Here is a 15,252-nt window from a genome sequence, read left to right as displayed (position 1 = left end):
GTTTGAACCTAACACTGTATCCGGAAAATTCTTCTGGCTTGTTTTGTCTGTTCCTCTTCTGTGTCAGGGAGGTGTCATGGGGGAAGAATGGGTGCAGAGCCCCTCCCTGATCTCAGAAAAAAAAAAAAAAAGATCTGGTAGCAAATGTCATTATAAAGGGGCTGTATTAGTAACATAGAATAAACACAGGAGTATAGATAGGAATTAAACCTAAATTCTTTCGGATGCTAGGAATCCTGCATTTATGTAGCATTATACAGACCCTGGTGGATTTTCCAGGCACTCTCACAAACCCCAGCCAGAAAGAGCTTCTGCTTCCCTCCAACATCTTGGTGCCTTTTATTTTGTATAACAAAAAACCCACAAACAAACAAACAAACAAGCAAACAATCATGCATTTTTCTCCTTACGTGCTGTAGGGTTATTTCTGCCATGACACCCACACACAGGCTGGCACAGGGCACTGTAGGGGCTTCCCAAATCTTCAGTGCAAGACCCATCAGAGCAGGCATGTATTGCCCATGATCACTGACTCCTTGAATAAAATGTTTTCTTCGAAGCTCCCAATTCACCTCCCCTCTGTGCAGTCTTCAAATAACACAATTTACCCATCTGAGGCCTTGCCCTTCTCCAGAATGCACCAGCATCCCAGCTGGGGCTGCCTCCAGGGCATCCCCAGTTGAGTGCACAGTTTGCCATCTTCCTGCATGTGTTCTCTTGCCTGGACTTCTCTGCATGCTAGATTTCTGCCAGTGGTTTTGGGTGCAGATTTTTGCATGAGTGACATGTGTCACATGAGCATGTGTGGGCTTGTGTGTCCCTCCTCACATGGGAATGTGCTGCTCACAGCAGGGACTCCCTCTGCTGCTCTGCCCACAAGCTCCACAAAGCAGCCAGGACCAGGAGGAGACTCGGTGTAGCTGAACAGCAACAGATCACATCTGGCAGAGACCTGCCCACAGCAGAGGCACTGAAATGCAACCTTCTGTATCTTCAGCCATCTCTATTCTGCACCTGCAAAGCTCAGTTTTCCTGCTGGTTTCAGGTCCCAACAAGGGCGTCTTCATAACAGTTTGGATTCTTAGCTTAATTCGGTGTGAGAGTATTTGGAGTGCATCCCCATAGCTGGAAGTCTTGTCTCTGTTCCTCACCTGCACAAGACACAGCTGTTGTCCCAAGTTTTAGGGAGTAAAGAAGGACAGGGTTTGCCTTATGAGCTCTTTCTTTGAGGAAGGGAACATTGTTGGCTCACTGTCAGCGTGGTATCCAGCAGAACCCCCCCGGCTGTTTTCTGCATATCTGCTTAACAACTGGGCAGTTCCCAGCACATACTGGAGCATGGGGTTGTTCCTCCCCAGGTGCAGGATATTGCCCTTGTATCCAAAAAGGAAAATATGAGTCCCTTACTGCCCTCCCACAGGCACAGCACCAAACCAGCTCCTTCTCATTGTAGCTTTCAAAGTGCTCACATTGGCTGGGCATTCTGGCACAAACGTCTGCACCTTGCACTGAAATCACTGGTGCTATGGGTCATCAGTGAGAGCCCAGGTAGCTTCTGGGCATCACTGGGTCCTCAAAGAACAGTGGCTGCTTTGGCCAGGGGATGTTCACCACCTGGGCAGATTTCAGCTAAGGGTCTCTAATTTACAGAGCCACCCTCACTTTGCAGCGTTGGCTGATAAAAAGTACATTGCTGTAGAATCAGATGTCCAGCAGTGAAGATCTCTCTCTATTGTAGCATACCAGAGTATGCATGAAAATGAGAAAGAGCAAAAGCTCAGGATTTGCTGGGAGAGGCGGAGAGGGAGAGATGCTGCTCAGGAGCTGCTCTTTGGCACTTCTCTGCTCACCAGATTCACACACCAGGCTCTTGCCTCCTGTCTGTGTCCCCATCTCAGTCCCTCTCCTTTTCACCATGCTCAACAGTGGCTGGGAAACTTCAAGTCCTGCCCTTATGCCTTTTGCTGGTATAGAACTGCACTGTGGATGGGACTTCAGATTCCTCCTCCTCACCATGCCCTCAATTTGCTCTTCCCCAGCCAGCACTGAGCCAACCCGTTGGAACCAGGACTCCATCACCCTATATTACAAATTTATGTGTTCTCCCATTAAAATAGCCTTTTCCCACCAATAAACTTCCTCCCTTGTCTCCTGAGTTGTCATGTGTACAGAAGCACTGAACAGCTGCTTCCAAAATATCAGAAGCTAAACTAAGAGAAGCCCAAAACTCTTTGAAAAGAACATGACACCTGTGTTTCCCAGAGCCCTGAATGCTCTGAGGATGCTCTGAGGAGCTGCTGTGCTTGCAGAACCCTCCCACCATGAAGGAGCACACAAAAGCAGACACACTCTGCAGCGAGGCAGACACGTTACCTTGCACAGGAAATGTTATGAACAGAGAGGGAAGCCCAGGGAAAAGTACAAGAAGCCACTGAGACTGTCCAATCTCTGCTGTGGAGACAAGAAAAGGCAAAAGGTGTGTGGGCCTCATTCCAGCCCTCCACACTGCAGAGACGTGTCTGTGTCACATGTGCACTGCACTCTCACTGCACTCTCATTGTGCTACCAAGAGTGTTCTGCTGTGTGCTGGGGGTCTTGCCAAGGAAAAGGACTCTTGAGCTGGGAAAAATGATCTTCACCATGGCTGTGCCAGCGTGTGTCCTGCTAATCCAGTCAGGTGGGTTTATTCATGTCCTTTCTGTTGTCTCTCATGGTTTTTAGTAAATTATTTGGAGGTGTCTGCAAACAAGAGGATGAGGCTGGGAGAAATGTAGAAGGGGATGGATGTAGATATCTGAACTTTCCATTTCTTTGGAAAGCCAGCAAAGATGGGGGCAGACTCAAACATAGAGCAAGTGAGAGAAGGAAGCAAACTTCTCTGCAGACACATCTCTGCCTGTGTTGCAGGTCTTATTGGAGGTGATCTCCCGGAGCAATTCTTCTCTGAGGTGCTAGTCAAAGTTGGACAGCAAGTGGTTCTTCCTTGCCAGCCCACCACTAAGGGGAGTCTCACCAATTTGAACTTCCTCTGGTACAGCCAGTCCCCGGGAAGAACTTTGACATTTCTTCTGCAAGCACATACAGAGAATGGCAAGTACCGCAATGGCCGATTCTCTATGATGGTCTACAAAAATAAATCAGCCCCGTTAGAAATAGCCAGAGTCTCTCTTCAGGACACTGCGATCTACTACTGCGCTCTGAGGCACCACCTTGAGCTAAGCTAAATTTCCGTTCGTACAAAATCTCTGTCACCAACAGCACAGGAGGGGTGAGGCCCTACATCCTCCAGCCTGGGCTGTGCTTTCGTGCCTGAAATGATCCTCTCCTTCTTATATTCTTATATTGGCCTTTCCATCTTCTCCCATCTCAGCTCCTCTTATTTTTCTCAAAGTTCCCATCTATGCAGAGGTATCCAGAGCAGTGACTTAGACAGGCAGGACCATGGGAATCTGCAGATGAGCTGAAACATGACTTTTCTTACTTCCTCATATAGAAACAAACATCCCTCAAGAAAACAATCAACATAACATGCAATTGCAGTGTCAATCCTTACCCACACTTCCAGGGAGCTGACACTGCAGAATCCAGTGCTGCTGGGGTGTTCTGTCCAAAGCTTGGATCAAGTTGTGGGCAGAGCCAGGGGATCCATGTCTCTGCTCTGCTCCTGGCCAGCCCTTGACACAAGAGCTCAATGGACACCAGACCACTTGCTCCTCTTTGCAGAGCAGCTGAAGAAGACACAAGCAGCTTTTACTGTAATGCCTTCAGCATTGGCAGGGTACCCTGCTGCACACAGTTACATGATAAGAACCTCCAACACCCCAGCCAGCATGAACTTTGCTATTGAAAATTGTATTGAAAAATACTAATGAAGAGAAAAGCATAGTAAAACTATGAAATACCTAAGCAACCAGTAGCACTGAAGTCCATGTGACAAGAGTTTCTGTATATTTAATACAGTGCCTTGAGATCATCAGACAATGAAAACTGATTGAAGACAAAGACGAAGATTATGATCATGATGACACTTTCCCCTTGTCTGGTAGAGTTGGAAACTCAAAGGCCAGTTGGTTTAGGCATCGCAGAGCCCAAGCAGAACTCAGCTTGGCCTATTCTATGAGGAGAACTCCTGGAGATGCATTAGTGCTGTTGCTCATAAGAAGTTTTCCCACCAGAAAACCTTAACTGCAGTACACTGTGTATTACTGTACTGCTGGGACCGAAGTACACCTTCTTGTGTCCTGGCTAGAGCAACAGGAAAAGACACCAAGGATGCCTGTGAAATTTGACTGGTTTCTCTTTATCAACCCTCAGCTTTTAGTTCACAAGTCAGATGAATGCCAAAGGAGTAACAGGAGTCTGCAGTATAGTGTGTGAAGCATTGTGCATGATGTGAAGGTGAGCCAAGAGCAACAAGGCTACAGGCAGGAAAATATGGAGAAATCTGGGAGTTACAAATTCACAGCGGTTCTCATTATGCAGGATCTTGTTTCTGGGATTATTTTCCACCCTGAGAAGGGTGGGAAGGATGACAATGAGGCTTTGTCCCTGATAATTCAACCAGCTCAATCTGCTCTGTGCAGCCTCAGCATCTCCCTCCCACAATATCCCACTGTTCCTCTGATGTTTTCTCTAAGTGGAAGTCACAGTGAACATAGACGTCCACAGGACAGTCGTACAGCCCAGCAGGAAAAACCGGTAAGAATAGGTTCCAAGAAGTGGGAAGAATGATCGAGGGCTTGTGGGGGTGCAGCGGGGAGCTCCACTGTGTGGAGGGAAGCAGTGTAGGACAGGGATGTAGGAGTGGAGTGAGTCGTTTCCACACTATGCCCGGGCCGGGTGTGTCGGGGCGGGGCCGGGCGGGAGCGGCCCGAGCGCGGCTCCGCTCGGCTCCTGTGCGGCTGCCGCGGAGCCGGGGCCGGGCACGATGGCGGCCGGGCTGGGGCCGGGGCTGCTGGCCTTGGCCTTGGCCTTGTGGCCGGCAGGTGAGAGCCGGGCGGGGAGGGCAGCGAGCGGGGCGGGGGAAGGAGGGACGGGGACAGGCATGGACAAGGGCAGGGACAAGCAGGAGCAAGGACATGGGCAGATGCAGATGTTGGGGGGAGGAGGAGGGCGAGTTTTGTCGCAGTGAGGCGGCCGGGGGCACCGGGACCCCGGGACAGCGCCCTCGGTCCGTGCTCGCGCCCTGCCCGATTCCTGCGCTCTCCCTCCGCAGGGCTCTGGGCACAGCCGAGGCTGCAGGAGGGCAGCGAGCGCCCGGGGATTCCGTCGCCCTCTCCTGCCGGTTCTTCGAAGCAGCGTCTTCGAGGGATTCACAATTCGGTGTCACTGTCAGGCACCCGGAGGCAGCCTGGAATGGGTGTCTTTCATCAGCTTCTCGGACAACACGAAGAAGTGCGGAGGAGCAGCAGAGGGTGGGCCGCGGTCTCAAGGGACAGTTACCAGTCTCAGTCATCTCTAGTTTTGTGGGCTCTGCACACCAGTGGCTCTGCCAGCTTCTTCTGCACTGTTCACACAGGCACAGGAAATCCAGCTGAGCTTTAAGATTAACCTGCTGGGGCCTGGCATGGGGTGTGTTTGATGTAAGGAAGGTTAGAGTCACCTGTGGCCAGGAATTGATGGGTCTCACGTGTGTTCCCAAGGAGTCAGATCAAAGCAGGTGTTCCTGGCTTTTACTGCATACTGCCAGGATTCTAGGTTTATTTTTTTTTTCAATTTAAAACAGAGTAGAACTGTGAGTGATAACAACATCAAAAAGCATTAAAACACCTTGGCCCTGCTTCATCCCAGGTTTGCCTTCAATCCTGCATTCCTGATTTCTCACCTCTTCTGTCCAAAATGCACAGGGCCCGTGGGAAAGGGGTGTGGGGTTAATTCCTACTTCTCATATGGGTCCTTCAGAAACAACCTGCTCTAGCCTGGCTTCTCCACAGGCTCCACTTCCCTCAGGACACAGGTATACAGTTTGTGAGTATCTTCAAGCATGGAGACTTGATGTTCTGTGAGCACTATTGGAGCAACAACTAAAATATCCCCCGTCTGTGTTCATCAGCACTACTGTGAAAAAAAATTAACTTTATCCCACTGAAAATTCGTACAGCTTTGTGAACAGCCTCAGGTTCCATTTCTCCAGCCTGCCGAGGTTCCTCTGGGTGGCAGCACAACCCCGTTGTGTAGCAGCATCTCATCCTACTCATGTTTCATCTCAGGTTCCTCCCCAAAACACCATGATCATTCAAAGCTTATTGAGTCCGTTGTCCAGATATTCCCCTTTTAATTCCTGAAGACCCTCCCTGATGCATGACATTTTGCCCCAGGAGGTGATGCATCTCTCTAAAGCTAGAAAGTATTGCATGCATCTCTCAGAATAGAGAACTGTTTCATTAACATCCCAGGAAAGGTGATAGGAAATCTTACAAGTGGAGTGATGCTGGAAGCCCCACAATGTCATAGCCTCAGGTGGGACTTTACTCAAGACACACAAGACTGCACAGATCCACACCTAGATGATGTTCTATAGTGTTGCAGTATGTAGAATTTTCGCAGGGGTTTTTAGAAGTACTGAGGAGTTAACACCTATGAAAGGGCTCACAGAGCAAGAAACCGGGACAGCGATGGAGGCGCGGCGGTAGCCCTGGGACAGCACCCATCATCTCCCGGGACGCCGCTGCTCCCCTGCCCACGCAGCTGCCAGCGTCGCTCGCCGAGCCCACGTTGTCCTGAGTCCTCCCCACTTGTCTTGCGACACCCGGGGCAGGGCCCGGGGCCCGGGCCGGGTGTGTCGGGGCGGGCAGAGGCGCCGGCGCTGCCCCGGCGAGGCGGGGCCGGGCGGGAGCGGCCCGAGCGCGGCTCCGCTCGGCTCCTGTGCGGCTGCCGCGGAGCCGGGGCCGGGCACGATGGCGGCCGGGCTGGGGCCGGGGCTGCTGGCCTTGGCCTTGGCCTTGTGGCCGGCAGGTGAGAGCCGGGCGGGGAGGGCAGCGAGCGGGGCGGGGGAAGGAGGGAAAGGAATGGGAATGGGGATGGGGACAGGGACAGCGACAGAGACTGGGGAAAGGACAGGAGCAGAGGTAGGGTAGGGAACGCGGGCAAAGGCCGCGGCAGAAGCAGGGACAGGGGCTGCGGGTGTGGCTTGGCCGGGCCGGGCCGGGGGCACCGGGACCCCGGGACAGCGCCCTCGGTCCGTGCTCGCGCCCTGCCCGATTCCTGCGCTCTCCCTCCGCAGGGCTCTGGGCACAGCCGAGGCTGCAGGAGGCCGGCGGAGGGCAGCGAGCGCCCGGGGACTCCGTCACCCTCTCCTGCCGTGGATACGGATTCACCTTCGAAAATTATTATATTTACTGGTACCGTCCGGCACCCGGAGGCAGCCTGGACCGGGTGTCCTTTATCAGCTCCCCTACGGGCAGTATACAGGACTATGGGGCAGCAGTGCAGGGTCGGGCCAAGGTTTCCCGGGACAATTCTCGGTCCGAGGCTTATCTCACACTGCAGTCCCTGCAAGTTCAGGACTCTGCCCGGTACTTCTGTGCCGCCACACGGGGACAGGAAACCCAGCTGAGCTTTAACACAAACCTCCTGGGCTCTGGCAGAGGTTGTGTTAAATGTGGGGAAGGTGAGAGCTGCCAGGGGCCGGGAGCTAATGGGTCTCGAGGCTGTTTGCAAGAATTCAGGTGCCATCACTGTGCACCACAGGCATTCCTGGCCTTTACTGCACACTGCAGGGATTCTGATTTATTGCCAGTTTGATTAAGAGTAGAATTATGTGCAATGAGAAAATACCTTGCTCCCACTTTATCCCTGTTTGTTCCCGGGCTCATCCTCAAAGCAGCATTCCTGAATTCTTTGCCTCTTCTCTCCAAAAATCAAAGGGACAACAGGAAATCAGGTGTGGGATCATTTCTTAACCATTAATCACTGGTCCTCATCTCTAGTGCTTCTTGTTCCTTTCCTCCCTCCGTCTGCAGTCGAATGGCTGCACCATGGTTCCTTCACAAGAGCTGCTGTCCTTCAGAATCAACCCTCTCCAGCCTCAGTTGTCCACAGGCTCCCCTTCCCCAGTGCCATGACCAAACAGTTTGTGATTATCTCAAGGCACTGAGACTCCAGAAGGTGCCTGAGCAGCCTGTGCCAGTGGTTGGGCATCCTCACAGTGTGAAAGAGCATTTCTCTCTGATGTTCACTAAGAACCTCTTGTGGTTTTTGTTTGTGCTTACTGCTCATTGTCCTGTCAATGGGCATCACTGAGAAGAGCCTGGCCACCTCTTCATGTTTCTATGCACTTATGACAAGCCCAAGACTTAAGACAACCCAAAGCACGTTCTGCTTCTTCATGGTAAACAGGGCCAGCTATGACAGCTTGTTTAACTTGGAGAGGTGTTCCACTTCAACAGATGAAAAACAAAGAAAGCAGAGTCTGCAAGGCAAAAGAAATAAATTTACTTCCTAGTTCTCCATCGATAGGCAGGTGTTTAGTCATTTCTAGGAAAATGGTCTTTCTCTCACAGGATGATTCCTTGGGAAGACAAAGGCCATAACTCCAAATGTTCCCCTTCCTCCTTTCCCTGAGTTTATATCTGAGAACCGTGTATTACAGAGTGTGATATCCCTTTGCTCAGCTGGCAACAGTGGTGCTTCTGTGTCCCATCGCAGCTTGTTGCCCAACCCCAGGCATTCCGTGGCGAGAGAGTGGGAAAAACAAAAAAGACCTCTGCACACTGTTCAGCAAGAGATGAAAGAGTCTCGTGTCTATAACGCTCTTTGCTCAGAAAGAGAAAATAAAGCCTCTTATGCCGCTGTCGCTCCTCCCTTCCTGCAGCTGCCCTTGTGTTGCCCGGGCAGGGCCCGGGGCCCGGGCCGGGTGTGTCGGGGCGGGCAGAGGCGCCGGCGCTGCCCCGGCGAGGCGGGGCCGGGCGGGAGCGGCCCGAGCGCGGCTCCGCTCGGCTCCTGTGCGGCTGCCGCGGAGCCGGGGCCGGGCACGATGGCGGCCGGGCTGGGGCCGGGGCTGCTGGCCTTGGCCTTGGCCTTGTGGCCGGCAGGTGAGAGCCGGGCGGGGAGGGCAGCGAGCGGGGCGGGGGAAGGAGGGACGGGGATGGGAATGGGGATGGGAATGGGGACAGGGCTAGGGACAGGGACGGGGATGGGGACAGGGACACGGACAGGGACAGGGACAAGGGCAGGAGCAGGAGCAGGGGCAAGAACAGGAGCACGAACAGGGACGAGGGCAAGGGCGGAGACTGGGGAAAGGACAGGAGCAGAGGTACAGTAGGGAACACGGGCAAAGGCCGGGGCAGGCACAGGGACAGGGGCTGTGGTTTTGCCGGGCCGGGGGCACCGGGACCCCGGGACAGCGCCCTCGGTCCGTGCTCGCGCCCTGCCCGATTCCTACGCTCTCCCTCCGCAGGGCTCTGGGCACAGCCGAGGCTGCAGGAGGCCGGCGGAGGGCAGCGAGCGCCCGGGGACTCCGTCACCCTCTCCTGCCGTGCATACGGATTCACCTTTCGGAATTATGCAATTTTTTTTTACCGTCAGGCACCCGGAGGCAGCCTGGAGTGGGTGTCCTTTATTAGTTATGATCCGACAATTTTTCATTTTGACCAGTCAATGCAGGGGCGGGCCACGATTTCCCGGGACAATTCCCGGTCCGAGGCTTATCTCTCACTGCCGTCCCTGCAAGCTCAGGACTCTGCCCGGTACTTCTGTGCCATCACACGGGGACAGGAAACCCAGCTGAGCTTTAACACAAACCAGGTCTGGCCTGGCACAGCACCCACAATATTTGGAGATGGTGAATTCCAAAGTGGTTCAGGGCTGTTCCTGAGAAATCAGGGGCCATCCTCATGCAGCAGAAGTGATCCTGGCCTTTCATCAAGAGCTCCTTTCCCAACACTGAGGCTTTCCTTCTGCTGAGTCCCAGTTGCAATTTTCTGTTCTGTAGAGGAGGATCAAAGTTTTTCTGTCATGCAATCAGCCTGGTGACTGCCTGGCTCCAGTCCCACTCTGCCTTCCTTGGTCCCCTTCCTAAGTGGAACACACAAAGCACCTGGGCTTTGGCAACACCTTTGCCTGCTTCCTTTGACCCTTTTGGGGCCATCTCCTTGCTCCACTGAGAGCAAAGCAGTGATGCAAAGGGCCTGATCTTCTTTCAGGTGCATTTCAAGGTGATGAGATGCAAGCAACCAGCTCTGCAGGGTGGTGGCCAGCAGGGAACACTGGGACCCTCTGTTGCACTTCCAGCCCCAAAGGCTCCTAGATTTCCATGGGCTGGTGTCAGCAGTGTCCTGGTGAAGCCCTGCAGTGCTGCTGCAGTGCCAGGGCCGTGGAGGCTCCTACAGCCACACAGCCCCTTTTGCCCACAGGAGGTTTTCCTGCTGGGCTGAGCAGAGCTCTGGGACACTGCCCATCAGTGGGCTGGAGCTGGGGGACAGTGCACTCTATTACTGCACCCTGGAGGGTCCAGAGAGACACTTGGGGTGTGCCTGAACTCCATCAGCTTCCTCCCCTCTGGCATGTTCACGTGGGTCCCAGCCCAAGCAAGGGGACAGTCAGTGAGTGGGCTGTGCCTGGGGTCAGGGAAATGGGGTCACACTGGTCCTGGGGGCTTGCAGAGAACAGGAGGAGAGTGGAGAGAGGGGAGAAAAAAAATCTGTTTCAATTGGAAGGAAGCTACAACAATCATGTAGTCTGACGGCCTGCCCATTCCAGGCTTCAAACAAATATAAAGCTTCGTGTTGTAATGCATGGCTGTTGTTTAAATTCCTTTTACATACCATCAGGATGGGGGAGTTTTTCACCTCTCCAGGATGCCTGTTCCAATATTTGAACACTCTCAGTAAAAAAACACTTCCCATAAACCCCCCTTAACCTCCTGTGGTGCAGCTCTTGACCACTGACACAACCTCTCACTGCAGACCAAGGAGAACATCCCACTCCATTTTCCTCCTCACCAAGCTGAGAGAAGGATGAAGCAGCTCCGCAGTCTCTTCTTCTCCAAACCAGACCAATGTTCCATGGCTTGGAACTCTAGGAAACCTGACCTGTTACAGAACCACAGAATATTGTGAGTTGGAAGAGACCCACAGGGATCACTGAGTGCAACTCAGTGCATGACCCATGCACAGGGAGCAAACCAGTGACCTTGGCACTCTAAACCACTGGGTGAATCTCAGGGTAACCACTGAAATTCTGGAGCAGCCCCATGTGTCCCAGGACAGCCTGCATCGCACAAGGCCTGCATCCCACTGGCTCTTTCCCCAGCCTCAAGCCTCCACTCTCAGTGAGCTCCTCTACCCTCTGCAGCCCCTCTTTCCTACCCCTGTCCCAGACATCTCTTCCACATGGGACTGCATTGAAAAATCGAGAAAAAGAGAGAGGAAGGAATGGATTCAGTCTGTGCTGGGCCTGTGTGGAGTGGGCAATGCTGCCAGAAGAGTGGTGGCAGTCAGACAATGACACTGGCAGGGCTCAGAGCTGTCCCATTCTGTGCTCAGAGTGAGAGCCCTGGGTTCCTGCTGAGGAGGAGGAGGAGGCCACAGGGCAGGGAGTGTCCTGGCTCTGCTGAGCAGCCTGGTCCCTGCACAGTCCTGGGCTGCCTTTGCTGATGGGCAGGGGTCTGGGAGGGCTTTGGCAGGAGGAGGCAGCTGGAGAAGTGTCATCACTGGGAGGGAGCAGGGTGCTGGGCCAGAGTGCAGGGAGCAGGGTGAGGAGCACTTTGGCTCAGGGGTGCCCTGGCCAAGCCCAGCTGGGATCCTGGGGTGTCCCATGTGGGAGCAGCAGCTGGGCAGAGCCAGGGCCAGGGGGCAGGGGAAGGACAAGCTGAGAGCCTCCCCAGTCAGCTCCAAAGTGCCAGCAGCAGCCTGCCAGACTTGCTGAGAGAAAGGCCAGGGCTGGCCCCTGAGAAACACGTCCCCTTTAGCCCAGCCCAGCATTTCCTGGCCAACAAACAGTCTGTTCTTGCAGCATGCAGAATGAGGGACAGCCAGGAGGGCAGGGAGAGCTTCAAGTTCTGCTCCTGCTGCCCCACCTCTCCCTGTCAGTGTTGTCACAGGCAGAGGGAGGGAGCAGGAGGGCCTGGCCCTGAGAGCAGTGGCAGAGGCGCAGGCAGGGCAGGTGTGGGCAGAGCTGTTGTGCAGGCAGAGAGAAGGTGGAGAGAGGCGAGACAGAGCGGGCCTGGCCATGTGGAGTGCCCTGTGCGTGGGCTTCTTGCCCATTGTAGGTAAGTGCAGGGAAGGGCTGCTGGCCCCAGGAGCTGAGCCCTGTGCTCTGCAGGGCTCTGGGCAGCTGTGCTGAGCGCTTGCAGCCGGAGCTGTTGGCCGGCTCCAGCTGCCCAGCCATGCCTGTGGAGCACGCTGAGAGCAGCCCTGCTCCTCTTCTGCCTGGGAGCACGTCACCTCCATCCAAGCTGCCTCCTCTGCAACCTGGGCACACGCAGGGCACCTCCCTGCTGCACTCCCATCTTGGGGCCCAGCGCTTTGCCCTGGCACTGCACACTCTGCTCCTGGGCCACTGCGGCCCCTGTGGCACACAGAGCTGGAGGATGGCAGCACAGGGCACAAGCTCCATGGCCTGTGACAGGCCTTTGTCTGTGCTGGGCTCATCTAGAGCCCTTTCAGGGACAGCAGATTGGGTTCCTCACCATCCTGTCTTGGCAAGGACAAAGGGATTTGTCAATCCCTGGTGGAAATACTTCCTCATTCTTTGGGGAAAATCAGAGAAAGCTTCCTGTGTGACAGGGAGAAGGAGGGAGGGAAATGTGGAATGTCCTTCCTTGTGAACCTTGATAGCTGCTACCTGCCCATCTGTGTCAGCTGGCTTCAAAGTGGAGTATTTTGTCCTGTCATTGGTGCAGTGCCAGTCCAATGCTCCACCAGCATTGCCCTGAGCTTTTCTGAATCGTGCAGTGACTGTGGCTTGTTCTTGCTCTTTGCAGCCATCTCACTCGCTGATGCAGCCACTTTGGAGCAGCCCAAGGAACTGACGGTGCGAGAGGGAGATGAAGTCACCATCCATTGCAGCATGAAGAGACATAATACGTGGTTTTATTTCATGTACTGGTACCGTCAGGGTCCACAGGGCTCTCTCAAATGTATTTATAGGGAGGATGGTATCTACGGAGAAGGTTTCCAAGACCGTTTTGTGGGATCAGTGGAGAGCTTTGTGACCACACTGCAGATCCTGGCAGCAAAGCAAGGGGATGCAGCAACATATTACTGTGGAGCAAGAATCACCCTGGAGCAGCTCTGTAGCAGAATGGATCAAAAACTGCCAGAAGGGGAAGACAGATGTCTCAGCATTTTTTTCTAGTAGATGCTCCACAGGGCTCCTGTCAGGCAATGGCAGGTGCAGGAAATATCCCTGTGGCTTGGTGGCACTAAAAGACAGTGCAGGGAGGGCTGGGAGAAGGGCTGGTACCATTGAAGGTGCAGGAGGATCTGTTGTGGGAACTGCCCAGGTTGTTGGGGGCAAGTGCAGCTTTAGTGCACGTTGCCTGGGCTCCTGTCCAGCACGGCCTCATTTTTCCTCTGGCCTTGGCTGCAGAGCCATGGGATGATGGAGATGTGTTGCTGTAGCTGCCAGAGGGCTGTGCTGGATGGAGCCAGGCTGTTTAGCAAAGGGAGATGAGCAGGGATGACATTGCTCTGGGTGGCTGCTACAGAGCACCTGCTGAGGAAGAAGGAGTTGAGAAGCTGTGATGAGTTGACTTTGGTTGTCCTGCAGGTGCACAGCAAGCTCCTGTCTCAGTGCCCTCCTCTGCTGGACAGGGGTAAATACATGCAATTAAGACTTGTGCATTGAGATAAGGACAGGGAGCTGTCCCATTAGTGCCACCATGGGTAAATACATGGACTTGGGGAAATGAATTTAAGTCATTGCTGATCAAATCAGAGTAAGTTAATGAGAAATAAGAACAAATCATTAAACACCTCCTCCATCTGGTCACTGCACGGGGATGGGGAATGTGGTTTGCCATCTGTTCAAAACATATTTTCTGTGTCATTTTCCCTTCTCAGACTTTTCCCCTTATTCAGTGTGCCAGTCGCACCCTTTTTCCCAGGAACTTCTTGAATTCAGGTCCTTGCCTCTGGCTGCAGTTCCTCACAAACTCCTCCAGCCCAATGATTCCTTTCCATGGGGTGCAGCCCTTCAGGAACAGACCGTGGCACTGTGGCTCCTCTGTGGGACACAGGCTCTGCCAGAAAACCTCCTCTGTTCTGGGCTCCTCACTGCATGGGAGCACAGCTCCTGTCAGGAGCCTGCTCCTGTGGAAGCTCTCCATGGAGTCACAGGTTTTTCCAGTCCATATCCACTTGCTGCTGTGTGGGGTCCTGCACTGTCTGCAGGGTCAGTGTCTGCTCCTCCATCAATTGCCATGGTCTGCAGAGGGACAGCCTGCATGCTCTTCATGTGCACATGAGGGGAATCTCTGCTCTGGCCCCTGGAGCATCTCCCAGCCCTCCCTCAGGGACAGTCAGCACAGCTTTGGGAAGTGGGAATTGTGCTTAGGCACATTTACAGCCTTCTACAGTGAGACAAAGGGTCTTGGTGGGTGAGGACAGAGTGAAAGTTGTGCATTCTTCATTCAGTTGTGCTTTCAGCACTGACTTTCCTTCTTTTCTCTGCAGCAGGATCTGCCATGGACTAGGCAAGGGCACAGCCATGTGCTTAGCCAAAATATAAAATAATAAATTCCCTTTGTGTTCTCTGCTCAGCGTCCTTGTGTCCCTGCTCAGGTAACAAACAACTGACTGAGGTGGCAAAGTCAGTTTTCTTCCTGGCCCATATCAGCGGCACAGAAATGAGAGTGCCGGAGAGCCTCTCAGAGGAACAAAGAAGGGGTGAGTGTTGAAGATGCATCACTTGTACAAAAAGGACTTCAGGGCAACATGGGGACAGGCTTTTTTACAGAGCCTCCAGTAGCTGGACAAAGGGTAAGAGTGTGACACAAAAAGGAAGTAGATGCAAAAAACATAAGGGAAGAAATTGTTTAAATTTAGGGTGATGGAAAAGATGGTCTGGAGAAATTATATCTACTCCAAACCTGCAAAGAGATTGGGCAAGGCTTGAGTAGCCTGAGCAACTTGCAGGTATCTGTGATTATAGCAGGAGGGCTGGACTACATGACCTTTAAATTTCGCTTCCCATCCAAACTATTTTGTGGTTTAAACCTCTCTGTATTTCTATGCATTGATAAGGGAACATATTCCCCTCCTGAAATCAGGTTTTCTCTTCTCCACAGAAAACAGTCCAAGCACTTTCAGC

At 53.4% G+C, this 15,252-nt stretch overlaps 1 long non-coding RNA gene and 2 gene segments (V, D, J or C); all 3 read left to right on the top strand.

Moving 5' to 3' along the window:
• The first annotated feature begins 1,856 nt into the window (after window positions 1-1,856).
• Window positions 1,857-5,789, top strand: LOC117006515. Of its 2 annotated transcripts, XR_004419999.1 has the most exons (3): window positions 1,857-2,677; window positions 2,908-4,698; window positions 5,216-5,789. It is a non-coding gene; the product is annotated as an uncharacterized LOC117006515 (long non-coding RNA). The 2 variants fall into 2 exon arrangements; XR_004419998.1 differs by having other exon boundaries at window positions 1,857-4,698.
• Window positions 5,790-6,896: 1,107 nt separating this feature from the next.
• On the top strand, window positions 6,897-8,788 carry LOC117006506. The segment is given in 2 exon segments: window positions 6,897-6,954; window positions 7,223-8,788. Coding segments are annotated over 2 exon segments (579 nt in total).
• Window positions 8,789-8,974: 186 nt separating this feature from the next.
• Window positions 8,975-10,616, top strand: LOC117006507. The segment is given in 2 exon segments: window positions 8,975-9,032; window positions 9,398-10,616. Coding segments are annotated over 2 exon segments (564 nt in total).
• Window positions 10,617-15,252: the final 4,636 nt, after the last annotated feature.

Source organism: Catharus ustulatus, chromosome 23, assembly GCF_009819885.2.
Source record: "Catharus ustulatus isolate bCatUst1 chromosome 23, bCatUst1.pri.v2, whole genome shotgun sequence".
Lineage (NCBI taxonomy): Eukaryota > Metazoa > Chordata > Aves > Passeriformes > Turdidae > Catharus > Catharus ustulatus.
This window is presented reverse-complemented; position numbering and strand designations above follow the sequence as displayed.